A 26950-nucleotide genomic window follows, 5' to 3' on the forward strand; every position below is an offset into this window, starting at 1 on the left:
GCACTCTCTCAGTACTGACCCTCTGACAGTGCAGCACTCCCTCAGTACTGACATTCTGACAATGCAGTGTGCCCTCAGTACTGACCCTCTGACAGTGCAGCACTCCCTCAGTACTGACATTCTGACAATGCAGTGTGCCCTCAGTACTGACCCTCTGACAGTGCAGCACTCCCTCAGTACTGACCCTTTGACAGTGTGGATCTCCCTCAGTACTGACCCTCTGACAGTGTGGAGCTCCCTCAGTACTGACCCTCTGACAGTGTGGAGCTCCCTCAGTACTGACCCTCTGACAGTGCAGCACTCCCTCAGTACTGACCCTCCAACAGTGCAGCACTCCCTCAGTTCTGATCCCCTGACAGTGCAGCACTCCCTCAGCACTGACCCTCTGACAGTGCAGCACTCCCTTAGTACTGACCCTCTGACAGTGCGGAGCTTCTTCAGTACTGACCCTGTGACAAAGTAGCAGTCCCTCAGTACTGACCCTCTGACAATGTAGTGCTCCCTTGGTACTGCCCCGCTGACAGTGTAGTGCTCCCTCAGTACTTACCCTCTGACAGTATAGTGCTCCCGCAGTACTGACCTTCCGACAGTGCAGCACTCCCTCAGTACTGACCCTTGGACAGAGGAACAGCCACTCAGTACTGACCCTCTGACAGTGCAGCACTCCCTCAGTACTGACCCTTGGACAGAGGAACAGCCACTCAGTACTGACCCTCTGACAGTGCAGCACTCCCTCAGTACTGACCCTCTGACAGTGCGGAGCTCCTCCAGGAATTGCTAAGGAGAGGAAAACCAGCCATGGGTGACCCTGCCACTAATTGTGGCTCAGTGAATGATGACAAAAAGTGCCGGGGGAGTTGATGGTTTTGCATGAGGGGAGCATTAACTTTAATTTAGAGCACAGAAACAGGCCATTTGACCCACCTGGTCTCTGCTTGAGTTTATGCTGCACAGCTTAGGGTCTGAGACAGTCAAGGAGGTGGAAGTGAAGAAAGGAGGGAGGAGCAATGGTTAAAGATGTGCCATGTTTTTCCCGAATAACCGACTAACTCTCCCTGTGTACAGCCACGTGGAGGAGAAGCCCGACTGCCAGAGGTTTTCTGCATCATCAGCTGCCTGGGCTGTTTCGCCCTTTTCTCCAAGGTACGTTCCTTCTGTTTTGCTAGTTACTATTTCACTCTTCACAGAGTCGGTCAGACTGCTGAGGCCTTTTAAAATGGCGGACGGGTCTGGGAAAGGGGGTGGAGCATGGACCGCACAGGCACTTCCCGTGAGCTGCTGGGTCATTTAAAGTCAGGCTGAGTTCAGACAGATCCCATTTTCACTCTTCACCCAGTGTGGCACCCACTAATTTATGGCGGTGACATAAACACTTCTGAAGGCCTGAGATAAGATGTGTATCCCTTGTACAGAGCTCTGAAAAGTAACATTTTAAACACTGAAACCTTACTTCAGAGACAGAGATAGGTGATAGACCACAAGGGAGGGAGGGGCTTTGAACGAGTAAGGGCTGATCTGTGTGACCCTCCGGATTATTTCTTGCTTTGGGCAGCCAATTGGGAGACAGGCCGCCAGGCTCCCTGGGTGAAGAGTGTTGTGAAGGAAGCTGAAAACAATGGCATGGCGCCTTCCCACATCCAGGCGATAGAGAAAAGACAGCGGCAGCAACATATGGTACGACGCCGGGGTACCCGGCCAGGAATTGGCAGAGTCAACACAGAGTGCACAGGAAGGAGGAGGAGATCTTACTCCAAGCGAAGGATGTACCATATATACATGAGAGAGAGGCAGTGGGGGTGAAGGCTCTGAGATGCCTGTGCCATGGTGGATAAAGGCCTCGTGCCACAGTTACTCGAATCCCAGGCCCTGCCTGATGTACTCAAGGTTATGGTGGCCCTCAATTTCTATGCAGCTGACTCCTTCCAGGGGTCTGCCGCGGACCTCTGCAACTTCTCTCAAAAGGTGACCCACTGTCACCAATGCATCCTTTGCTTTGGTGGGGGAACATATCAACCTCCCCACAGATGTGATGTTGCAGATGCAGAGGGAAATGGGCTTCGAATCCATAGCTAGTCTCCAATTTCCCGTAAGTTCAAGGAGCGATAGACTGTATCCACATCACTACGAGAGCACCCAGCAACAGCTGGGCACATTCATGAACAGAAAATTGTTCCATTCCATCAAACGCACAGGTAATCTGCAACCACAGTAAGGCACTCCTGCACATATGTGCAAGGTTCCCGGGCAGCTGTCATGACTCATTCATTCAGAGGCAGTAACACACCACAACTTTTCCAGCCCAGACCCTAGGCCCATGATTGGCCTCTGATACCCATTAAGGAGGTGACTGCTTACTCCCATGAGTTGACCAGAGACTGGACCCCAACATTGATACAACAACAGTCACTTGTAGACAAGAATCATCAAGCAGGCCGATGGCCTGTTAAAGTTGCGGCTCAGGTGCCTTCACTGCTCGCCAGCAGCACTTCAGTTCTCACCTGATGGTGATAGAGTTTTGGGGTGGTGTTACAGGACCGTGTGGGAGGATTGTTTACAGGTCTGTGGGTGGGTGAGTTTGTGGAGGTGGAGAGGATTTTGGGCCCTGTTTACAGATGCTCTTCGCTGACCAGTGTGGCGTGTTGTGTCGAGGGCTTGTCAGTGTGTTCTGGTGATAATTTGAGTTCACTCCTCTCTCCAGATTCTCGATGAGGTTGAGAAGCGGAGGCAGATCTCTTTGGCTGTGATTTACCCCTTCATGCAGGGGCTGCGGGAAGCAGCATTCCCAGCTCCAGGAAAGACTGTCTGTGTGAAAAGCTTCATTCCGGAATCGGGAACAGAGGTAAGTCTTCAGACCAGTGGAGTTATGAGATCTTTCACAAGCCATGTGACATTCATCACAGGATGTGGGCGTTACTGGCCAGGCCAACATTTATTGTCCAACCCTAGTTGCCCTTGAGGAGATGGTGGTGAGCTGCCTTGTTGAACCGCTGCAGTCCATGTGGTGTTAGGGAGGGAGTTCCAGGATTTTGACCCAGTGACAGTGAAAGAACGGCCGATATATTTCCAAGTCAGGATGGTGAGTGACTTGGAGTGGAACTTCCAGGTGGTGGTGTTCCCATCTATCTGCTGCCCTTGTCCTTCTAGGTGGTAGTGGTCATGGGTTTGGAAGGTGCTGTCTAAGGAGCCTTGACGAGTTCCTGCAGTGCATCTTGTAGATGGTACACACTGCTGCTACTGTGCATCAGTGGTGGAGGGAGTGAATGTTTGTAGATGGAGTGCCAATCAAGTGGGCTGCTTAGTCCTGGATGGTGTTGAGCTTCTTGAATGTTGTTAGAGCTGCACTCATCCAGGCAAGTGGGGAGCATTCCATCATACTCCTGACTTGTGCCTTGTAGATGGTGAACAAGCTTTTGGGAGCCAGGAGGTGAGTTACTCACTACAGAATTCCTGTCTGCTCTTGTAGCCAAAGTATTTACCTGACTGGTCCAGTTCCATTTCTGATCAATGGTAACCCTCAGGAAGTTGATAGTAGGGGATTCAGCAATTGTAATGCTGTTGAACATCAAGGGGCAATGGTTAGATTCTCTCTGGTTGGAGATGGTCATTGCCTGGCACTTGTGTGCCACAAGTGTGACTTGTCACTTTCAGCTCAAACCTGAATGTTGTCCAGGTCTTGCTGCATTTGGACACAGACTGCTTCAGCATCTGAGGAGTTGCAAACTAAACACTTTGATCAAAATGACAGCAGTGGGAATTTGATTTTCATTTATCTTAGTGTATTTAACTTTGAACTGTGGCTTGCTGCATTGAATTAGACATTGGCCTTTCACATCCCACACTGGGAAGTTCTAGTCTCCCATCCAGCTGGCTGTAATGTTGGTATGTGAACTGAGTTTGCACAGTCACAAACCTGACACAACTTTGATGCAAAATTGCAACCTCACTCCAGGAGGCCATGAAATTTGTGAAGTTTCAGGAGACCAGCACGACTGTTGACTCACAGAAATCTTCAAATGTTTCAAACACTTCTAACTTGGGCTCCAATGGTTGGAGGGAGCCTCCTTCTCCCACTAACATCCCCGATTTTACATGCCCCAGTGGAAAATTCTTCCAACAAAAGTGGCCAAAACCAGTTTTCAAATGAAACACCTTTTTCCAAAAAAAATTATTCTGCAACATTATGAATAGGAGTACAGAGAAACAGGGAGAGGCCATTCAGCCCTTCAAGCCTGTTACACAGGAACATGAGGAGACCATTCAGCCCCTTGAGCCTATTACACAGGAACAGGAGGAGGTCATTCAGTCCCTCCAGCCTGTTACACAGGAACAGGAGGAAGCCACTCAGCCCCTCGAGCCTGATACATAGGAACAGGAGGCAGCCATTCAGCCCCTTGGTGATACACAGGAAGAGGCCATTGAGCCTCTGGGGGCTGTTACATCAGGATAGGAAGGGACCATGCATGGGAATACAAGCCACACAGAGGCATGATTGAGCTCTGCTCACAGATAGGGGAGGTTCAGAGACCGGGCAGTCAGTAAACTCATTGCCATGGTGAATGAGTGGCCTTCTGTAGACTGTAATGGACTCGTGCTAGTTTCTGATACTTTTTCAATGTTTTCTTGCTCACGATTGAAACCCAGACTTGATCCAACATTTTACAATTCATTGTAAATTAGGCCTTTAATGCAGCCCTAAACACTGCTAATAAAACAGGTTTCAAGCTGTGTGGTAGCAGTGAACAGAGACACTAATGATTGATGAGCTCCAAAAGATTCGGAGGGTAAAGAGTGTGTGAGTTATTCAGCTCGTTTCTCCTCTGCAGATCATCAAGCTGACACGGCCCTCTGACTCCCGTCTAGAACACGTGGACTTCTCCTCTCTCCTCAAATATTTATCTGAGGAAAATGTCATTCACATCTTCGCCTCATTGTTGCTGGAGCGACGAGTGATATTCCTGGCAGAGGAGCTCAGGTACAAGAGAGAAATTAAAATATAGTCGGCAGGACAATGTGAATACACTGGGAGAGGGATGTAATTACACTGGGAAGAGAGAGTTAAATACAATGGGGAGAGGGAGGTAAATACACTGGGGAGAGGGAGGTAAATAGACAGGGGAGAGGGAGGTAAATAGACTGGGGAGAGGGAGGTAAATAGACAGGGGAGAGGGAGGTAAATAGACAGGGGAGAGGGAGGTAAATAGACAGGGGAGAGGGAGGTAAATAGACTGGGGAGAGGGAGGTAAATAGACTGGGGAGAGGGAGGTAAATAGACAAGGGAGAGGGAGGTAAATAGACAGGGGAGAGGGAGGTAAATAGACAGGGGAGAGGGAGGTAAATACACTGGGGAGAGGGAGGTAAATACACTGGGGGGAGGGAGGTAAATACACTGGGGAGAGGGAGGTAAATAGACAGGGGAGAGGGAGGTAAATAGACAGGGGAGAGGGAGGTAAATAGACAGGGGAGAGGGAGGTAAATAGACAGGGGAGAGGGAGGTAAATAGACAGGGGAGAGGGAGGTAAATAGACTGGGGAGAGGGAGGTAAATAGACTGGGGAGAGGGAGGTAAATAGACTGGGGGGAGGGAGGTAAATGCACTGGGGAGTGGGAGGTAAATACACTGGGGAGAGGGAGGTAAATTCACTGGGGTGAAGAGAGGTATATACACTGGGGAGAGGGATAGAAGTGCACAGGGAGAGGGATGAAAATACACCGGGAGTGGGATGAAAATACACCGGGAGTGGGATGAAAATACACTGGGAGTGGGATGAAAATACACTGGGAGTGGGATGAAAATACACTGGGAGTGGGATGAAAATACACTGGGAGTGGGATGAAAATACACCGGGAGTGGGATGAAAATACACTGGGAGTGGGATGAAAATACACTGGGAGTGGGATGAAAATACACCGGGAGTGGGATGGAAATACACTGGGCAAGGGGAATGTAAATACCCTGTGGATAGGGGTGTAAATACACTGGGAGGAACGTGTAAATACACTGGGGAGAGGGCTGTAAATACACTGGGAGAGGGCTGTAAATACACTCGGAGAGGGAGGTAGATACACTGGGGAGAGGGGTGTAAATACACTGGGGAGAGGAGGTAAATACGCCGGGGACAGGGAGATAAGTACACTGGGGAGAGGGAGTTAAATACACTGGGGAGAGGGGTGTAAATACACTGGGGAGAGGAATGTAAATACACTGGGGAGAGGAATGTAAATACACTGGGGAGAGGGATGTAAATACACTGGGGAGGGGGATGTAAATACGCTGGGGAGAGGGATGTAAATACGCTGGGGAGAGGGATGTAAATACGCTGGGGAGTGGGATGTAAATACACTGGGGAGAGGGATGTAAATACGCTGGGGAGAGGGATGTAAATACGCTGGGGAGAGGGATGTAAATACACAGGGGAGAGGGATGCAAATACGCTGGGGAGAGGGATGTAAATACGCTGGGGAGAGGGATGTAAATAGTCTGGGGAGAGGGATGTAAATACACTGGGGAGAGGGATGTAAATACACTGGGGAGAGGGATGTAAATACGCTGGGGAGAGGGATGTAAATACACTGGGGAGAGGGATGTAAATACGCTGGGGAGAGGAATGTAAATACACTGGGGAGTGGGATGTAAATACGCTGGGGTGAGGGAAGTAAATTCACTGGGGAGAGGGATGTAAATACGCTGGGGAGAGGGATGTAAATACACTGGGGAGAGGGAGGTAAATACACTGGGGAGAGGGAGGTAAATACACTGGGGAGAGGGAGGTAAATACACTGGGGAGAGGGAGGTAAATACACTGGGGAGAGGGAGGCAAATACACTGGGGAGAGGGAGGTAAATACATTGGGGAGAGGGAGATAAATACACTGGGGAGAGGGAGGTTAATATACTGGGCAAAAGGTGGTAATTACACTCGGGAGAGGGGTGTAAATACACTGGGGTGAGTGAGGTAAATACATTTGAGAGAGGGAGGTAAATACGTTGGGGAGAGGGGTGTAAATACGTTGGGGAGAGGGAGGCAAATACATTGGGGAGAAGGAGTTATATACACCTGGGGAGAGAGGGGTAAATACACCGGTGAGAGCGGTGTAAATACACTGGGGAGATGCAGGTAAATACACTGGGGTGAGAGGGGTAAATACACTGGGGTGAGAGGGGTAAATACACTGGGGAGAGAGGGGTAAATACACTGGGGAGAGGGAGGTAAATGCATTGGGGAGAGAGAGGTAAATACACTGGGGAGAGGGAGGTAAATACACTGGGGTAAGAGGGGTAAATACACTGGGGAGATGGTTGTAAATACACTGGGGAGAGGGAGGTAACTTCACTGGGGTTAAGAAAGGTATATATATTGGGGAGAGGGATAGATGTGCACAGGGAGAGGGATGAAAATATACCGGAAGAAGGATGTAAGTACACTGGGCAAGGGGAATGTAAATACCCTGTGGATAGGGGTGTAAATACACAGGGAGGAACGTGTAAATACACTGGGGAGAGGGCTGTAAATACACTGGGAGAGGGAGGTAAATACACTGGGGAGAGGGATCTAAATACACTGGTGAGAGGGGTAAATACACTGGGGAGAGAGGGGTAAATACACTGGGGAGAGAGGGGTAAATACACTGGGGAGATGGGTGTAAATACACTGGGGAGATGGGTGTAAATACACTGGGGAGAGGGATGTAAATACACTGGGGAGAGGGATGTAAATACACTGGGGAGAGGGATGTAAATACGCTGGGGAGAGGGATGTAAATACGCTGGGGAGAGGGATGTAAATACGCTGGGGAGAGGGATGTAAATACGCTGGGGAGAGGGATGTAAATACGCTGGGGAGAGGGATGTAAATACACTGGGGAGAGGGATGTAAATACACTGGGGAGATGGGTGTAAATACACTGGGGAGAGGGATGTAAATACACTGGGGAGAGGGATGTAAATACACTGGGGAGAGGGATGTAAATACACTGGGGAGAGGGATGTAAATACACTGGGGAGAGGGAGGTAAATACGCTGGGGAGAGGGATGTAAATACGCTGGGGTGAGGGAGGTAAATACACTGGGGAGAGGGAGGTAAATACACTGGGGAGAGGGAGGTAAATACACTGGGGAGAGGGAGGTAAATACACTGGGGAGAGGGAGGTAAATACATTGGGGAGAGGGAGGTAAATACACTGGGGAGAGGGAGGTTAATACACTGGGGAGAGGGAGGTTAATATACTGGGCAAAAGGTGGTAATTACACTCGGGAGAGGGGTATAAATACACTGGGGCGAGTGAGGTAAATACATTTGAGAGAGGGAGGTAAATACGTTGGGGAGAGGGGTGTAAATACGTTGGGGAGAGGGAGGCAAATACATTGGGGAGAAGGAGTTATATACACCTGGGGAGAGAGGGGTAAATACACCGGTGAGAACGGCGTAAATACACTGGGGAGATGCAGGTAAATACACTGGGGTGAGAGGGGTAAATACACTGGGGTGAGAGGGGTAAATACACTGGGGAGAGAGGGGTAAATACACTGGGGAGAGGGAGGTAAATGCACTGGGGAGAGAGAGGTAAATACACTGGGGAGAGGGATGTAAATACACTGGGGTGAGAGGGGTAAATACACTGGGGAGATGGTTGTAAATACACTGGGGAGAGGGAGGTAACTTCACTGGGGTTAAGAAAGGTATATATATTGGGGAGAGGGATAGATGTGCACAGGGAGAGGGATGAAAATATACCGGAAGAGGGATGTAAGTACACTGGGCAAGGGGAATGTAAATACCCTGTGGATAGGGGTGTAAATACACTGGGAGGAACGTGTAAATACACTGGGGAGAGGGGTGTAAATACACTGGGGAGAGGGCTGTAAATACACTGGGAGAGGGAGGTAAATACACTGGGGAGAGGGATCTAAATACACTGGTGAGAGGGGTAAATACACTGGGGAGAGAGGGGTAAATACACTGGGGAGAGAGGGGTAAATACACTGGGGAGAGGGGTGTAAATACACTGGGGAGAGGGAGGTAAATGCATTGGGGAGAGAGAGGTAAATACATTGGGGAGAGCGAGATATATACTCTGGGGAGTGGGAGATATTTACACTGGGGAGACGGAGGTAAATACACTGGGGAGACGGAGGTACATACACTGGGGAGAGGGAGGTAAATACACTGGGGAGAGGGAGGTAAATACACTGGGGAGAGGGAGGTAAATACACTGGGGAGAGGGAGGTAAATACACTGGGGAGATGGTCGTAAATACACTGGGGAGAGGGAGGTAAATACACTCGGGTTAAGAGAGGTATATACATTGGGAAGAGGGATAGAAGTGCACAGGGAGAGGGATGAAAATACACCGGGAGAGGGATGTAAATACACTCGGCAATGGGAATGTAAATACCCTGTGGATAGGGGTGTAAATACACTGGGAGGAACGTGTAAATACACTGGGGATAGGGGTGTAAATACACTGGGAGGAACGTGTAAATACACTGGGGATAGGGATGTAAATACACTGGGAGGAACATGTAAATACACTGGGAATAGGGGTGTAAATACACTGGGAGGAACATGTAAATACACTGGGGATAGGGGTGTAAATACACTGGGGGGAACGTGTAAATACACTGGGGATAGGAGTGTAAATACACTAGGGGGAACATGTAAATACACTGGGGAAAGGGATGTAAATACAATGGGGGAGAGCAGTAAATAAACTGGTAGAGAGATCTACAAATACTGCAGATAATGATGTGTACGTTTTATGTGTAGGAGGTGTCAACCTCAGAGCTGCTGTCTCTGATGATGGACATGAAAGTGTTCCATCCAAAACACACTGACACTGTTGGCCTGTGGTTTTTACCTACGTAGGGGTTTCGCACGCACAGAGTCCAAACTCTATTGAGAAGGCAAAGCTCATCAGTCCTGCTGCTTTGCGTCATCATTGACATTGCAGGCTTGCAGCCTAATCTGAAAGAATTAAGCTCTTGCAGAGAATTTTTATAGCAAATTGTGACTTTATGGGAAATTGCAGAATATCACCAGTTGCTGGGGAAATGCACTTGATCTTTTGTCATTGATAAAATGAGCCTTTCAAGCTTGTGTCACAAGTGACCCCCCTGAACAAGCTCCAAATCTTAGGTCTTTTTAAAATCATTGTCAGCACCCTTGCTTCTGGTCAGAAAATTGTGGGTCCGAATCTCACCACAGAGGTTAGAGTGCACAATCCTCAGTTCAGAGTTCTTCTGGCCCATGAATACCTTGTTTAATTGTCAAGTTCCTGCAACCTCACGGATCAGTAATCAGGTTTAACGCATTCAATAACTGACATTTATAGAGCACTTCTAACATAGCAAAACTGCCCCCAGGCACTTCACGCACGGATAGGAATAAATAGTCACCAACCTAAAAAACACGTCAGGAGAATGGCCAAATGCTTGGTCGAGAAGTTGGGTTCTAAGGAGGTGGAATGCATTTGGGATGGGATTCCAGAGTGTGAGTCTAGATAGCTGAAGGCATGGCCGCCAGTCAGTGAAAGAATTGCAGACGGGGAGGCATTGGAGGAGCACAGAGGCCAAGCGGGGGGTGTTGTCAGACTGAAGGAGATTCTATTCCCTAAGGCAGTGCTCAATATCGATAACAAAAACAGAATTACCTGGAAAAACTCAGCAGGTCTGGCAGCATTGGTGGAGAAGAAAAGAGTTGACGTTTCGGGACTACACGACCCTTCAACAGAACTGAAGTATAGTTAGGAGAGGGGTGAAATATAAGCTGGTTTAAGGTGGGGGGCGGGGGGAGAGAAGTTGAGGGTGGGGTGGTTGTAGGGACAAGCAAGCAGTGATAGGAGCAGATAATCAAAAGATGTCACAGTCAAAAGGATCAAAGAGGTGTTGAAGATGCTGATATTATCTAAGAAAAGTGCTAATTAAGAATGGATGGCAGGACACTCAAGGTACAGCTCTAGTGGGGGTGGAAAGATTGACAAGGTATTAGTTGTAGATTTAAAAATAATGGAAATAGGTGGGAAAAGAAAAATCTATATAAATTATTGAAAAAAACAAAAGGGAGGGGGAGGAAACGGGGTGGGGATGGGGGGAGGGGGAGTTTAAGATCTAAAGTTGTTGAATTCAATATTCAGCCCGGAAGGCTGTAAAGTGCCTAGTCGGAAGATGAGGTGCTGTTCCTCCAGTTTGCGTTGGGCTTCACTGGAACAATGCAGTAAGCCAAGGACAGACATGTGGGCAAGAGCGCAGGGTGGAGTGTTAAAATGGCAAGCGACAGGGAGGTTTGGGTCTTTCTTGCGGACAGACCGCAGGTGTTCTGCAAAGCGGTCGCACCTAAATGTTCTACAGAGGCTGTCATTGAATTTTTGGAAGAATCTGTGGAACAGAAACAAGGGAGAGCTAGTGTGAAACTGACCAATCACAAACTGATTAAACATTTGTGAAAGTCTAAATGAGTGAAACGCCAGCGAGAAATCCTGGAACTGGATTCAATGCATCTGGAATCCAGGGCATAACTACAACACCTGAATCATGCCTTTCTATCATTTTGACATCTGTTGCTGTGTACTGTTTGCAAAGTTATCAGCCTTGTAATCTCTGCAACCCATGCGGGTTAGGATTGTGCTTGGGGTTTGACAGTTCAATACCACAAGAGTCTCAGGAGCATTGAGCGAGTGCGCAAGAGTTCATGTGACCAGCAAGTGACAGGTCCACACCTTTGTAGACAGGCTGAGCATCGTCAGTACTGTTGAGGGTCCTACCGGAAAGTGGTTGCATTATAGATAGCTCCTAGTACGCCACAATATTCTAGACGCAATCAGCATTTGGCACTGAGCTCACATCAGCAACCCACATGCGAAATCAGTTTACAATGCAGAAACAGCCAATAAATCTTGAGGCTCTTTCTGAGCCTCATCTGTGATAGTCACCAAGACCAGAGCTTGAGGGATAAATGATTAGGACAGGTTGTCATCCCTTGAGCTTAGGCGGTTGAGGAGTGATCTGATCAAGGTGTTGAAACTGATGAAGGATTTCATAGGGTAGGAACTATTTCTTCTAGTGTGGGAATTAAAAACAAAAGGGACATAATCTTAAAATTAGATGTGACTCCAGGATGGAACATTGGTGTCAAGGTCCAGGGTCCTGCAAGCAGATTTGAGTAGAAGAGACAAATTACATATCAGAAATAGAAGAGTAACTAAAGGGCCAATGAGAGTGAGAAAATTAAGGTAATTAGTCTCAGTAGAAAAACTTTAGGAAACTCTCTTATAGGAAGTCATAACAATGCAGTTAGAAAATCATAGTATGATCAGACAGAGCTAACATGGTTTTACAAAAAGGAAATCGAGTATGACAAATAAGTTACAGTTTTTTGAGGAAGTAACTAATAGGATAGATAAAGAAGAACCAGTAGATGTAGTATAAATAGTCCTTTGGTAGTACAGAACTTGAGAATGCTGGAAAAAGAGACAGTCAAAGCTTTTCATCCCGCACTCATCAGGACACTTAGCAAAAATACCAATATAAGGGAAAAACAATAATTTATACTGTATGCGAAGGGAGTGCTGATTGGTTGGCAAGTGGAATCTGATTGGTAGAGGTGTTGCCATGCTTGACCCTGATTGGTAAAGGCTGAGGAACGAACCAGCGAGTGGTTGTCACTTTTTTGTTTAGCTGAAACAGGCACAATGTATGTATATGTTCATTCTGTCTGCAAAAGAACAGGGCCCTGTATATTAATATATGTAGCTTCCAGTACACGCAAATGCACCACATTGTGAGCCCAACTGACAACCTTAAATTGGTCGTCAGTGTAATTGTTAGCACACTGAGAATTATTCAGCAAATGTTGTTGAAGGAATCACATCTAATGATGAGTGCAAGGTGAAAAGCTTTGACATGTCTCTTTTTTCAGTAGATGTAGTATACCTGGATTTCCAAAAAGCATTCAATAAAATGCCACACAAAAGATTAATCTGCAAGATAAGGGCTCATGGAGTTGGGGTGATAATACAGACAGGGATAAATGGGGCATTTTAAAGTTGGTGGGCTGTAACTATTGAAGGGCTGCGCGGATCAGTGCTGGGCCCTCAGCTAGTTAAAATTTAGATTAATAACTTAGATAAAGAGACAGATGTAAGTTTACATAGGTAAGTTTCACAGAGTTACAGAAGGAGGCCATTCTGCCCATTGAGTCTGCACTGGCTGTCCGAAAGAGCATTCTACCTAGTCCCATTCCCCTGCTTTATCCCTGTAACCCTGCATACTCTTTCATTTTAGGTAGAAATCCAATTCCTATTTGAATACCTCGATCGAACCTGCTTTCACCAGCCTTTCAGGAAGTTCATTCCAGACTCAAACCATCCTCTTGATGAAAACATTTTTCCTCACATCACATTTACTCCTTTTGCCAATTATTTTGAAATCTGGGCCCTCTATTTCTTGAAGGTCTCTTGAGTGGGACAGCTTCTCACTATATACCCTGCCCATACCCCTTAGGATCTTGAATGCCTCTGTCAAGTCTCCTCCGAGCCTTCTTTTCTCCAGGGAAAACAGTACCAACCTCTCCAATCTATCCTCATAGCTACAGTCCTTTATCCCTGGAATCATTCGTATTAATCTCCTCTATACTCTCTCCAATGCCTTCACATCCTTCCTCAAGTATAGCAATCAGAACTGGGCGTAGTACTCAGATGAGGCCTAACTAGTGTCTTATACAAGTTCAACATGACCTCCTTACCTTGTACTCAATGCTCCTATTAATAAAGCCTAAGTTACTAAATGCTTTATTAACTTGTCTCTCAACATGCCCTGCCATCTTCCATGACGTATGTACAAATACACCCAGGTCCCTATGTTCCTGCACCTCCTTTAGTTTCTCCCTTTATTTTATACTGGCTGGAATTTTCTGGCCTGTTCGCGTCAGGTGTCATGGCAAATGGGGGGGGCACAATATGACAAGACGGCTAAAAATCAGTTTTACGCAATCGTGAAACTACTTTGCGATCGTCCGCTCCACCCGTCAATGGTGGGCCGCGTTTCCCACCGCCAGACATCGGGAACGTCATTTTAATACATTTACATCTAATTACAAGCCCTGCTCACTGGGATCACCCCCCACCCCACCCCCACATCACATATACCGCTCACGTCTGTGTGACTTCAGAACGGCGTGACTTCACACTGCCTTTAAAAGGCGTGCACCTGATGATCTGAACTTCGAGAGGAACTCGGAGGTGAGTGCACACAACCTTGCACAGCGCTCACAAGCATCACCTGTAGGACATCAAGGTTGAGGCGCTGTGCATTCGCAGGGGTGGGGGAGGCACAGTCAAGTTGCTGTTTCCCGGCTGGCTTTCAGTGTGGTGCTGGGGCAAGGGCTCCAGTGTGGGTCAGACCAGGTGGAGGGTGCTGTGCAAGGCAGCACAGACAGACTTAAGGAAAGACCCAAGCACATGCCGGGGGGAGGTAGGGGGATGGGGGATGAGGGAGCAGCCATGCACTAGGAAAAGTTTGTCAAAAGTGAGCATTCTTCCGCAGCTGAGACCATTCAGCTGCAGTTCCCATCCAAGTCACTCACCATCCTGACTTGGAAATATATCATCGTTCCTTCACTGTCACTGGGTCAAAATCCTGGAACTCCCTCCCTAACAGCACTGTGGGTGTACCTACACCACATGGACTGCAGCGGTTCAAGAAGGCAGCTCACCACCACCTTCTCAAGGGCAATTAGGGATGGGCAATAAATGCTGGCCCAGCCAATGATGCTCACATCCCAGGAAAGAATTTTTAAAAACTCCATCGACATGTTTGGAGTCGGGCCTCTGAAGCTGATCTGCCCACTCAAGCAATGCAAAAGCATGAAAGTGCCACCAAATGCTCCAGAACTTTTCACCCCTCTGGCACAGACTGCAAATTAATGTTTGTTTTATGAGACAGCAGAACAATTGGCCGACTGGGCAAGTTGTAGAATCCCCTTGCTAAAGGTGGCCATGGCACATTCACTGGTGGAGTTGCTCACAGCCCCTTGCAATGTCATCATCCTGGTTTGGACCAGTCTCCCCCATGGTTCAAGCTAACAGTGCAGCCTTGCAGTGCGGGTTAGGAGAATGCCTGTGCCTGAGCTAACAGCACAGCATGCAGTCCAGTGGGCAAAGCTGCTGCCAATCGGTCAGGTGGAGTGGGGCAGAGGAGGGTGGGGTTTCAGACAGCCAAAGTGCACGACAAACTGGCCATCCAAGTAGTGGCCAGCACTCTCCGGCATGTGTGAAGGGGCCTTCAGACTTAACCAAGAGAGGTTCTAAGTACACCCAATGCAAACCTACGCGTCTCTCTCTTTGATCCTGCAGGAGGAGAACATCAGGATCATGGAGCCTGGTGATTTAGTGGTTTGCCTCATGGCCCCTAGGAAGCAGAGAAGAAGAAGGAGAGAGCGGTGGAGGCGTCTGGCTCAGCAAAGGGAGGAGCACTTTCCTCAAGATGAAGACGGCTGGGCCTGCTGCGCACACAGCTGAACATCTATGGAAAGCCGTCTCTCATAGGCACCTCGCTAGACACAGGGCCTGTAGACGGCGCCTTTCATTCATGCAGATGACCAAGACCCAGTGTTGCCAAAGACTCTGCATGTCTAGGAAACTGGTCGAATCTGCCAGCTGCTGTAGGATTTGGCACCACGGGGACATGGAGGGCATCCACTGCCAGTGGCTGTGAAAGTGACCGTGATGCTCAATTTTTACACCAGTGGCTCCTTCCAAGGCTCCAGGGTGACCTGTGTCGGATCTCGGAAGTCTCCAAGCACAAATATATCCAGGAGGTCACGGATGCCATCTTTGCAAAGGCACAGAACTTTGTGCATTTCGCCTGGGATCAGGAAAGCCAGGAAGCAAGAGCGCTGGGACTTGACCAGATCTCAGGTTTCCCACAGGTGCAGGGAGCCATCGACTGCACTCACATGGCGCTTAGATCTCCGTGGTAACAAGTAGTCAACTAGGTCAACCCCAAGGGCTTCCACTCGCTGAATGTTCAGCTGGTGTGTGACCATCACAAACACATCCTACTGGCCTGCGCATAGTTCCCAGGGAGTGTCCATGACTCCTGCATCCTTAGCAGGTCTCAGATCTCTGACATCTTCTAAGGTCCAGAGAGGCTGCAGGGTTGGTTCGTTGGGGACAAAGGCTACCCAGAGAGGATGTGGCTGATGATGCCCGTGTGGCGGCCTCAGACTGTGGCAGAGCGATGGTATAATGAGGCTCATGCCACGAGCTGGACTTTGGTGGAGAAAATGATTGGCATTTTGAAAATGAGGTTCTGGTGCCTCAACAGGTTGGTGGAGAACTGCAATATGGTCCCCAGAGGGTATCGCGCATCATCATCACTTGCTGCGCATTCCACAACCTGACACTGCAAAGGGGGGAGGACCTACCTGAGGAGCAGATGGAGAAGCTGCACGTCTCCTCCGATGAGGTGGATGTCGAAGGGGATGAGGGTGAGGAGGTCCTCGAAGGTGAGGATGCCGGCGATGAGGCCATCGCACTGTCCAGACAAGGCAGGCGCGCTCGGGAGGCCCTCATAGCCTCAAGATTCATGGAGGATGATGACGAAATGTAGTGAGGACAGTCCTGACATCCTCACCTTGCATTTGTGAACGTTTGACCCCTCAGTGCTCAGGCTCATGTCATGGAAACGCAGCGGAGGCCCTAATAGTCACTAGATTCCTGGAGGATGATGACAATGACATACAGTGAGGACACTCCATAGATCTTCACATAGGGCTATGAATGTCTTAGTCCTGTCTGGCTGAGGGCAGCTCATGTAATGTGTACAATAGTGCACATTAAGTACAAGTGATTAACACCCATGCCGAGGCTGTACAACTAGATCTTCTTTAACTTTCTAACCCTGCCGCTACTTCTTGGTGCTCCCTGAACATCCACAGCGGAGGTGGAGGTAGCCTGCTGACAGTGACACCCTGTCTGTGGTGACTTTGTCGGGTGTCCTCTGGAGGGCCGATTCTTGGAGGGCCCCAGCCTGCTTTCGGGATCCTGCTGTGTGGCAGTGACACCCTCCTCAGCCTGTGGAGCTGGAGCTGCAGAGGTCACAGGAAGAGGGAATTTGGATGGACCCCACACTCCTGGGTGGATAGCCCTGGGGTGTGCTCCTGCTGATCCTCCTCCCTATGGGTGCCTGAGGGTCCCTGGCTGACTCCTTGAGGAGAAGGGGTAGCTGGAGTGAGATCGAACTGTTCCGCACCCCTCTCATGTTGAAACTGTTGGAGACCAACTATGGTATCAGCAATGGAGTTAAGCCCGTGCAGCAGTGCCGGACCGATGTCCTGGACCAAGGTCTCCATGGCAGCCACCATCCTACCAGTGTTGGCCTCAGTGTATTGGCAAACTGGTGCTATCACCTCAGCCTGAAGGTGGATGGACTCCTCCGTCATGCTTGCAACCTGAGGAGTGCAGTGGACATCCCTTCCTGATGTTCCTGAGCTTGCCTTTGCAGCTCCAGCAACTGTGATATGACTAAGTCCAGAGGCTCCTCATCTGACTCAGACTCGGCAGATTTCTGGCCTCTAGTAGTCCTCTGAGTGCAGAGAAGTAAGTCCCTGCCTTCACCTGCTGTGGACCAGAAAGTGCGATGTGCTCACCAGATTGTTACTCCAAGGCTACTCTAGAACTCTGTCCCACCGAGGTGTATGTCTGTGCTGGTGAAGGGTGTGGGTGAGGGTGTGGGTGAGCGCTGCGAGGGGTCTTTAGTGACAGTGTCATCAGATTCTTCTTCTGAGGTGCCTTCGGGGCTTGAGTTGACGACCAGGCACATGGACCCCCCTCGGCTGCTTCCCAGATGTGCCTATGAAAGCAAGGAGAGATAATTAGTGCATGGCAGGGGACTGCGGAACAGGGGGACTGACTCACAGCATGGTTGTATGATGGATGTCGCACTGCTGGATCCTCACTTGGTTGAGCACCACCGACCTCACTGTCAGCACAGGAATGGTCCAGATCGTCGCCGGCCAGCAAAGCTTTGTTTTCAAAGTTTGTGAGGACCTTGAGGTCAGGAATTTCTCCACCAGTCTGTGGCCTCTGCCTTTTGTTGTGTGCCAGCTTGTCCTGCATGAATACAGATGGAGATAGTGTAAGCAGGACAACTGCCAGGTCAAATGATAAGAATGCCTGGCATGTGTAGGTGGTGAGTGGTGCCGTGGACGGGATGAGGACACAACCTGCAGGGCAGGTGAAGGTGTGAGTGAGAGATTGGATGGTGATGTCCCTTGAACTGGCAGTGAGTGAGATCCCTGTGGATGTGTGATGGGTTTGTGAGTGTGAGAGTTGAGAGTGATGAGAAGAGTGACTTACCCTGGCGGAACGGAAGAGATCATTCATCCTCTTTCAACACCGGGTGGCTGTTCTCTTTTCCAGAGTGTTGGTGCTGACCACTGCTGCCACTGCCTCCCATGCTGGATTGGTGACCTTGCTTGCTGGTCTTCACCCAGACCGTGGGTAGAGGACTTCACGGTGAACCTCCTCAGTGTCCAGTAGGTGCCCGAGGGTGGAGTCACTAAATTTGGGGGCAGCGTGATTCCTCCCTTTGCCAGCCACGACTTCCAGTAGCTTCCGATGCCTTAGAGAGAGCTAGCTCTCTGCAGGAGTACCCTTTAAATGTGGTGACAGATTACCGAAGGCCTGAGGTAATGGCAGGGCGGGTGAATTAGGGGCGACCCCGCCAGCAATCCGGCGTGTTTCCTAGGAATGCATTATTAATGATGTGCCGAGAATGGAATGATACAGCGCAAAAAGCCATCATTGTGGACAGAGGGTAAAACAATCCTTTTTCCCGCCCACTACTGCATTTTGTGCAGATCTGTGACAATTCTGCCCACTGTCTCACCATATTCTTCCTGCCAAAATGAATCACCTCACACTTCTCTGCATTGAACTTCATCTGCCACTTGTCTGCCAAATTCACCAATATATCTATGTCCTTTTGAAGTTCAAGACTATCCTCATCACAGTTGACAATGTTTCCAATCTTCGTATCATCTGCACATTTTGAAATCATGCCCTGAACACTACAGTCTAGGTCATTAATATATATCAGGAAGAGCAAGGGTCTCAACATTGACCTCTTGGGAACTCCACTATAAACCTTTCTCAAATCTGATAAACAACATTTATCACTACTCTCTCTTTCCTGTTGTTCAACCAATTTCTTATTCAAGTGCCTACTTTCCCCTTTATTCCACAAGCTAGAATTTTGCTCACAAGTCTCTTGTGTTGCACTGTGTCAAATGCCTTTTGAAAATCCATATATACCACATCAATAGCATTGCCCTTATCAACCTTCTCGATTACCTCCTCCAAAAACCCCAGCAAGTTAGTGAAACACAATTTCCCCTTTAGAAATCCATACTGGCTCTTCCATATCAACCCATATTTTTTGAACAAGGGTGTAACATTTGCAATTTTCCAGTCCTCTGGCACCTCCCCTGTGACTAATGAAGACTGGAAGATTATCACTAGTGCCTCTGCAATTTCCACTCTCCCTTCCCTTAGTAACCTTGGATGCATCTCATCTGGTCCTGGTACCATATCTATTTTAAGAAAAGATAGCCTTTCTAACACCTTCTCCTTCTCACTTGTAAATTCTTCCAGTGTACCAGTTACCTCCTCTCTCACCTCGGCCTGGGTAGCATCTTCTTCCTTTGTAAAGACAGATACAAAGTACTCATTTAATACCTCCGCTATTTCTCCTGCCTCCACATGCAAGTCCTCTTTTTATCCCTAATCAGCCCTATTCTTTCTCTTACCACCCTTTTACTACTTACATGCTTTAGCAGACCTTGGAATTTCCTTTTATGTTCGCTGCCAGTCTCTTTGATGCTCTCTCCTTGCTTTTCTTATTAGTTTTTTCACTTCCCCTCTGGTCCTATATTGAGCCTGATTCTCCATTGTATTTTCCCTGACATCTGTCGTACGTGCACTTCTTCCTTTTCATCTTCACCTCTATCTCTCTCATCATCCAGGGTGTTCTGGATTTATTTGTCCTAACTTTCCCCTGCAAGGGAATATACCTTGACATTGCCTGCAAGACCTTTTCTTTGAAGGTGACCCATTATTCAGACACCATCTTTTCTGCCAACATTTGATTCCAACTCACTCGACTCAGATACATTCTCATCCCATCGAAGTTGGCTTTCCCCCAATTAATTATCCCTGCTTTGGATTGTTCTCTGTCCTTTTCCATGATTAACCTAAACCTTATGATACAATGGTCTTTGTCCCATAGAGGCTCTCTCACTGATATTTGATCCACTTGGGCCAACTCATTCCCCAGAACCAAGTCCAACAGTTCCTGCCATCTCATTGGACTGGAAACACACTGCTGCAGAATATTATCTTGAACACATTCCAGGAGGTCACATCCTCTTGACACTTTGCACTATTCCTATCCCAGCCTATATTTGGATAATTGAAGTCCCCCATTATGATTACTCTATAATTCTTGCACCTCTCTGTAATTTCTTTGCAAGTTTGTTTCTCCGCATCCCTTCTACTAGTTGATGATCTATATACTACACCAATCAATGTTATCACACCTTTTTCATTCCTTTCCTCTAGCCAGAGAGATTCCTTCCTAGAACACCCTCTCTCTCCAGTAGTGTAATACCATCTTCAATCAATACTGACACTGCCCCCAACTTTTATCTTTTCCTATCTCTCCTAAACACCTTGTACACAGGAATATTTAACACCCAGTCCTGCTCTTTTTTGAGCCAGGTCTCTGTTATAGCAATAATATCATAATTCCATTTGTCAACCTGTGCCTGTAGTTCACCAATCGTATTAACCACACTCCGTTCATTCACATACATGCACATTAAGCCTGATTGAGGTTTTTTTTTTCACTTTCTGCTTTATTCTGACCCCATCTGATAACTAACTATTGCCTATTCTAATTCTATCAAACTCTCCAAGCATTTTATTTACCTTGATACTACCCTTTGATATATCCTTATTATCAGTTAATACTTCTCTAATTCCAGTTTTTCTCCTCTGCACTCCGAATTTCCCTTCAGGTTCCTATCCCCCTGCCAATCTAGTTTAAACCCTCCCCGACAGCACTAGCAAACCTCCCCTCATGGACATTAGTCCCAGTCCTGTTAAGCTGTAACCCATCCTTCTTGTACAGATCCCACCTGCCCCAAAACCGATCCCAATGTCTCAAGAATCTAAAGCCCTCCCTCCTATTCCATTTCTCCAGACATGTGTTGAACTGATCAATCTTCCTACTCTTATGCTCCCTAACATGTGGCACTGGGAGTAATCCTGAGATTACTGCTCTTGAGGTCCTGCTTGTTAATTCCCTTCCTAACTCCCTGAAATCTGCTTTCAGGACCTCAGCCCTTTTCCTACCTATGTCATTGGTCCCAATGTAGGTCACAATCTCTGGGTGCTCACCCTCCCTGAAATGAATGTCCTGCAGCCACTCTGTGACATCCTTGAGCCTGGCACCAGAGAGGGAACATACCATCCTGGTGTCATGTCTACGGCCACAGAAATGCCTGTATGCCCCCCTAACTATGGAATACCCTACCACTATAGCACTTCTGCTCTTCCTCCTCCCCTCCTATGCAGCTCAGCCAATCGTGCCACGAACTTGGCCCTTACTACAGTCCTCTGAGGAACCATCTTGCTTATCAGTATGCAAAATGGAAAAACGGTTAGAGAGTGAGATAGCCTCAGGGGATTCCTGCACTCCCTGCCTGTTTCTCTTAAATACTCTGCCAGTCACCCATTCCCTCACCGCCTGTGTACTTCTTAGCTGCAGTGTGACCACCTCTCTAAGCATGCTATCCATGTAATCCTCAGCCTTGCTGTAATCCAGATGCACCACAGTGACGCCAGCCGGCACTCGAGTTCCGCAACCCGGACTCACATTTCTGCAGCTGGTGACACTTGCTGCAAATGTAGTCATTGGGGGAACTTTGTGCCTGCATGATTTCCTACATCCTGCAGGATGCACATTCTACATGGTGGAATTGCACTGACATACCTTAAAGTTTAAAGTGTTTACTACAGAATGGTAAAATATAACAACTCACCTGTCACCCACCAATCATCTCCTCTGTGCCGAGTCCAGAAAAGCCTATACTTACCAACCAATGAACTTATAGGACTCCTGCAATATCACTTTTAGATTTTATCTGTAAACTCCCGACTTTCTCTCTCTCTCTCTTTTGCTTTATGGGCTGCTATGACATTCAGTCAGCTTCTGCCCCTGTAGCAAAGTAAGAGCCAGCTACTGGAGACTGAGGAAAGGTAGAAAAAGAAAAGAGCACTTCCTTCCCCTCTTTGCCAAACTCCCTCACTCACCAAACTCCAACTTAAGCACTCTAATGCACCCAAAGCAGCACTCATTTGCTGACGATTCAAAGCTTGGTGGAAATGCAAGTTGGTGAGGACGTAAAAGAGACCGCAAAGAAATATACAGACAGGTTAAGTGAGTAGCCACAAGGTGGCAAATGAACTAATGGGTGGAATCTTGTTGAGGCATCAGGAATCTCGCCTACTGGCTAGAGAGCTGGTGAGAGACCTGAGCTGCTTCTTTTCTGGAAGGCCCGCCAAACCACAAGCCAATCAGGCAGTGGAGAGGCCAAAAGCAGGCCTTCCCCTGGAATCAAGACTTGGGGGTGGAAGTCTCAGCTACTGAGAGATGCCGGCCAATCAGAGGTCAGCAGCTCTTGTGTGCAGCAGCCACCGGGAGGGCTGCTGCCTGAAGGACAGGCTCTGGAGTCCCAGGATCACAGATGACGCAGACCACAGGTAAGTAATGTGAGGGGGGTGGGGGTTACAGGGAGAAGGGTGCAGGGGGCCATCAGCAAGGGCAAGGGATTGCTCTCAGTGCAGCCCTCTTTCTTGATGTGCAGTCTCTCAATCAGGCACTAAGTGTCTTTGATCGAGGGCCCCTTGCTGCCCTGCACCAGGAGGTGACAAGCTGGCCACACTGTTTTAGCTGCTGTGCACTCCGCATGGTGACGGACCCACCTGCAGCTGGGTAAACACCAGCAGCAATAGGATGAGGACCGATCAAAGACACTCAGTGCCCGATCGAGGAACTGGACATCGAGAAAGGGGGTCCCGGTGAGAGCAATCCCTCTGCCCTTGCTGCTACCCCCTGCACCTTTCTCCCTGTGACCCCCACCCCACAAACACCCCCACACTACTTAGCTGTGGCCTGGGTCACTCCACGATCCTGGAGTGTAATGTGGGAAAATGTGAAGTTGTTCAACTTTAGCAGGAAGAATAAAAAAGCATTACTTAAACTGAGAGCGACTGCAGGATTCCAAGGTGCACCGGGATCTGGGTGTTCTCGTGCATGAGTAACAAAAAGTTAGTATGCGGGTACAGCATGTAATAAAGAAGGCTAATGGAATGTTATCCTTTATTACAAGAATAATTGAACATAAAAGGAAGGATGTTATGCTTCAGCTATACAGGGCATTGGTGAGACCGCACCTTGAATACTGTGTGCAGTTTTGGTTTCCTTATTTAAGGAAGGATGTAAATGCGTTGGAGGCGGTTCAAAGGAGGTTTACTAGATTGATATCTGGAATGAGGAAAGGTTGGACAGGCTGGGCTTGTTTCTACTGGAGTTTAGAAGAGATTTAATTAAAGTATATAAGATCCTGAATAGTATTGACAAGGGGGACTTGGAAAGGATGTTTCCTTTTCTGGGTGAGTCCAGAACAAGGGGGCACTGTTTTATTATTAGGGGCCGCCCTTTCAGGACAGGGATGAGGAAAAATATTTTCTTTCAGGAGCTTGTACGACTTTGGAATTCTCTGCTTTAGAAGGCGGTGGAGGTGGGTCATTGAATATTTTTAAGGCAGAGGTAGATAACTTCTTCTTAGGCAAGGGAATCAAAGGCTATCGGAGTTAGATGGGAACGTGGAAATCGAAACACAAGGAGATCAGCCTTTGATTTTTTATTGAATGGCGGAGCAGGCTCAAAGGCTGAATGGTCTACTCCCCCTATTTCTTATGTTGTATGATATGGATCAAAGTTGAATAAATGGAGTTGAGTTCCAGATGAACCATGATCTAATGGGCAAGTTCTGGCGGTTGAGTAGGCCCGCCCAGTTTCTATCAAACTGGTATTCAATGATGTCATCAGTGAGATGCACACAGCATATCATGGGTCCTCAGCCAATCACACTTCCTCCAGTCTAAGAATTTGATGGCTAAGTACCACAAATATCCCAAGAATAGGGCTCAAAAAAATCCAAAAGTCCAGCCCAGTGGAACGGGAAGAGAGTCTCTCCATCTGCAGCTGGGGCAAGTACTTTTCAGGAATTCAACCTAGAAGTCAGTTTGTTTGAGCCCACATAAACACCTACAGGTAGGACTATCCCCCTGACTATACTGTCCCCTACTACCACTGCATTCCTATTTACTGCCCCCCACCCCCCACCTCCCGCTTGCATGACTTCCTATACTATGGTGTCATGGTCAGTTCACTCATCCACCCTGCAGCCCCTGCTTCCACCCCCACAAGCTACATGAACCTCAAACATGTTGGACAATTACAAGGGCAGAGACTCCTCCACTTCTACTTTGTCAATCTCCATACCTGCCTCACTCGCAGTCACACCCTCCTGTCCCTGACATTGACTGAATTAGAAGACCTCCTAAGAGGCGTGACCGCCTCCGGGAACAAAGCGTCCGAGTAACTTTCCCCCTCCCTGATGCATCACAGTGTCTGCAGCTCAGCCTCCGGTTCAACGAATCTGAGCCGAAGCCCCTCAAGCCGCAGACACTTACTGCAGACGTGTTTGCCCTGGATCAACCCAGCATTCAGGAACGCCTATAATTCAGTAGTCGCAACAGATCACCTGCGCTACCATCTTTATTATGTGGCAATTAATTTATTATTATTTTCTTAATTTATAGTTGATGAATCATGCTACTACCAATGAGCTTTGCTACCGCTGGTAAACCTTACCAAACAACTCCCAAACAAAGGAATTGCCATTAATATATCACTTTTTGTAACTTTTGCTTTAACACAAATCAAAACCGACGCAAATTAAACATGAATTAACAGGTGAAGGAAATGTCAAATAAAAAAGTAAATTTTACCTAAACTCACCAGTACAACAAGATACATCTTATAGAACCAGATGCATTCTCCTTCAGCATGTATGCAGTAGATAGCTACACAAATCCACAAGATGCCCTTCTTTATTCACCTAGGATAGTTCAGGAGACCTATCTAACAACAGCTTTCACCTGCCAGTTTTGCAGTTGGATCATCATCAGCAAGGCACACATATGAACGCCTTCTTGCTCGGGTCATGACAGTCTGATGGTGTAGCTTTCCAGAGTAACATCTGGTTTGACCACTTCTGGTAAAACACCCAGCTCTTAGGTATCTCTGAGTTATTCGTCTTGCAGGTTTTAGACAATTTTAGCCCACACAGAGGCTTCCAAGAGCTCTTGCACCTGGGTGCTGATCACCTTCTGCCTCCAGCTTTCCTTTGTATCTGATGGCTGCACGACTTTCATATGTTAACTTCCTTCCTACTGGTACTGCTTCCAGGTCAGGGTTATCTGCAGGTCATATGGATCAGTATTTCTTATTATCGAAGAAAATTACAATTGCACCCTTTCCAATTGATGCAAATTCTAAAAAAATCCCTTTGAGACACTCTTAGCAACAATTGCAGATTCCCTGGACATTTTAAGGAAATTACAAATTTTCCTTACTGTACTGCGTCTGGTCAAACAGCATCATAAGACGGAACTTTACTTTGTATTTAACCCCGTGCTGTACCTGCCCTGGGACTGTTTGATGGTGACAGTGTAGATGGACCCCTACTCTTTATCCAACCCTGTGGCATATCTGCACTGGGAATGTTTGATGGGGACAGTGTAGAGGGAGCTTTACTCTGTATCTAACCCCATACTGTACCTGTCCTGGGAGTGTTTGATGGGGACAGTGTAGAGGGAGCTTTACTCTGCATCTCAGAGTTATATACTCTACCCTCTACCCAACAGTGATTGATGCTGGTGCTGGGTACCTGAAATAGAAAGAGCCTTCAGGAGTCAATATGAACACTTAGGTAGTTGCTACTCAGATGGGAGTCAAAGTAATTACTGGTTGAATTCATAGAGCACAAATCTGAAGTGAGAAGGACAAGGAGAGTGTGCTTTGGATGAGGAATCCGAAAGTGGTTGGTGGGTACGGGGGTAGAGGAGAGCTGGTTTGGTTGTGAGAGGGTCATGAAGAAGGTGGGATATTGTAAATGCAGTGCAGGACAGGATATCATGAGGAGGGGGTAGTTAAGCATCTGTTGACATTGGAGCCCTCTCGAACATTTTGTTACCCTAGATTGAAGCTAATTTCTGTGGCTGGAACACGTTTGAAAGCAGAACGAGGTGACAACATGATTTCAGTAACAAGAAGTAAGATCACAAGTTTCATCACCCACCAATGAATTGCTAGCTTCCTGTTGGGCTATGGTTTAATATCATCTGTTGATGAGCTGTCTCTAACTTTGGGATCTTTCTGCTTCCTCCTCCTCCAGCATCCTGTCTCAGTGTATCCATGGCATTGCTGCCCTGCTCTACCCATTCACCTGGCAGCACACCTACATCCCAGTCCTGCCCAAGGTGATGCTGGACATAGTCTGCTCTCCAACACCTTTTGTAGTGGGAGTCCAGCGACAGTTTCTGGAACAGCTGCAAGAGCTGCCCATCGAGGAGGTAAGTGCAAGGACTGGGCCTTTGACTCACTGCCATAACTTAGACAAAGGTATAAAATTATTGACAAAAACAAAAATACCTGGAAAAACTCAGCAGGTCTGACAGCATCTGCGGAGAGGAACACAGTTAACGTTTTGAGTCCGTATGACTCTTCAACAGAACTAAGGAAAAATAGAAAAGAGGTGAAATATA

At 47.8% G+C, this 26950-nt stretch overlaps 1 protein-coding gene across 5 annotated transcripts in view; it reads left to right on the plus strand.

The window, feature by feature from the left end:
- The window catches only part of LOC144683645 (DENN domain-containing protein 2D-like), a 119612-nt gene that overhangs the window by 73067 nt on the left and 19595 nt on the right, over positions 1–26950 (plus strand). For all 5 annotated transcript variants that reach the window (XM_078546891.1, XM_078546889.1, XM_078546888.1 and 2 more), the window contains exons 6-9: positions 1066–1143; positions 2699–2839; positions 4824–4972; positions 26581–26758. In XM_078546891.1, coding sequence (XP_078403017.1) covers positions 1066–1143; positions 2699–2839; positions 4824–4972; positions 26581–26758 — 546 coding nt within the window. The remainder of the gene's footprint in view (positions 1–1065; positions 1144–2698; positions 2840–4823; positions 4973–26580; positions 26759–26950) is intronic.

The sequence above is a fragment of the Cetorhinus maximus genome, chromosome 8 (assembly GCF_964194155.1).
Source record: "Cetorhinus maximus chromosome 8, sCetMax3.hap1.1, whole genome shotgun sequence".
NCBI lineage: Eukaryota > Metazoa > Chordata > Chondrichthyes > Lamniformes > Cetorhinidae > Cetorhinus > Cetorhinus maximus.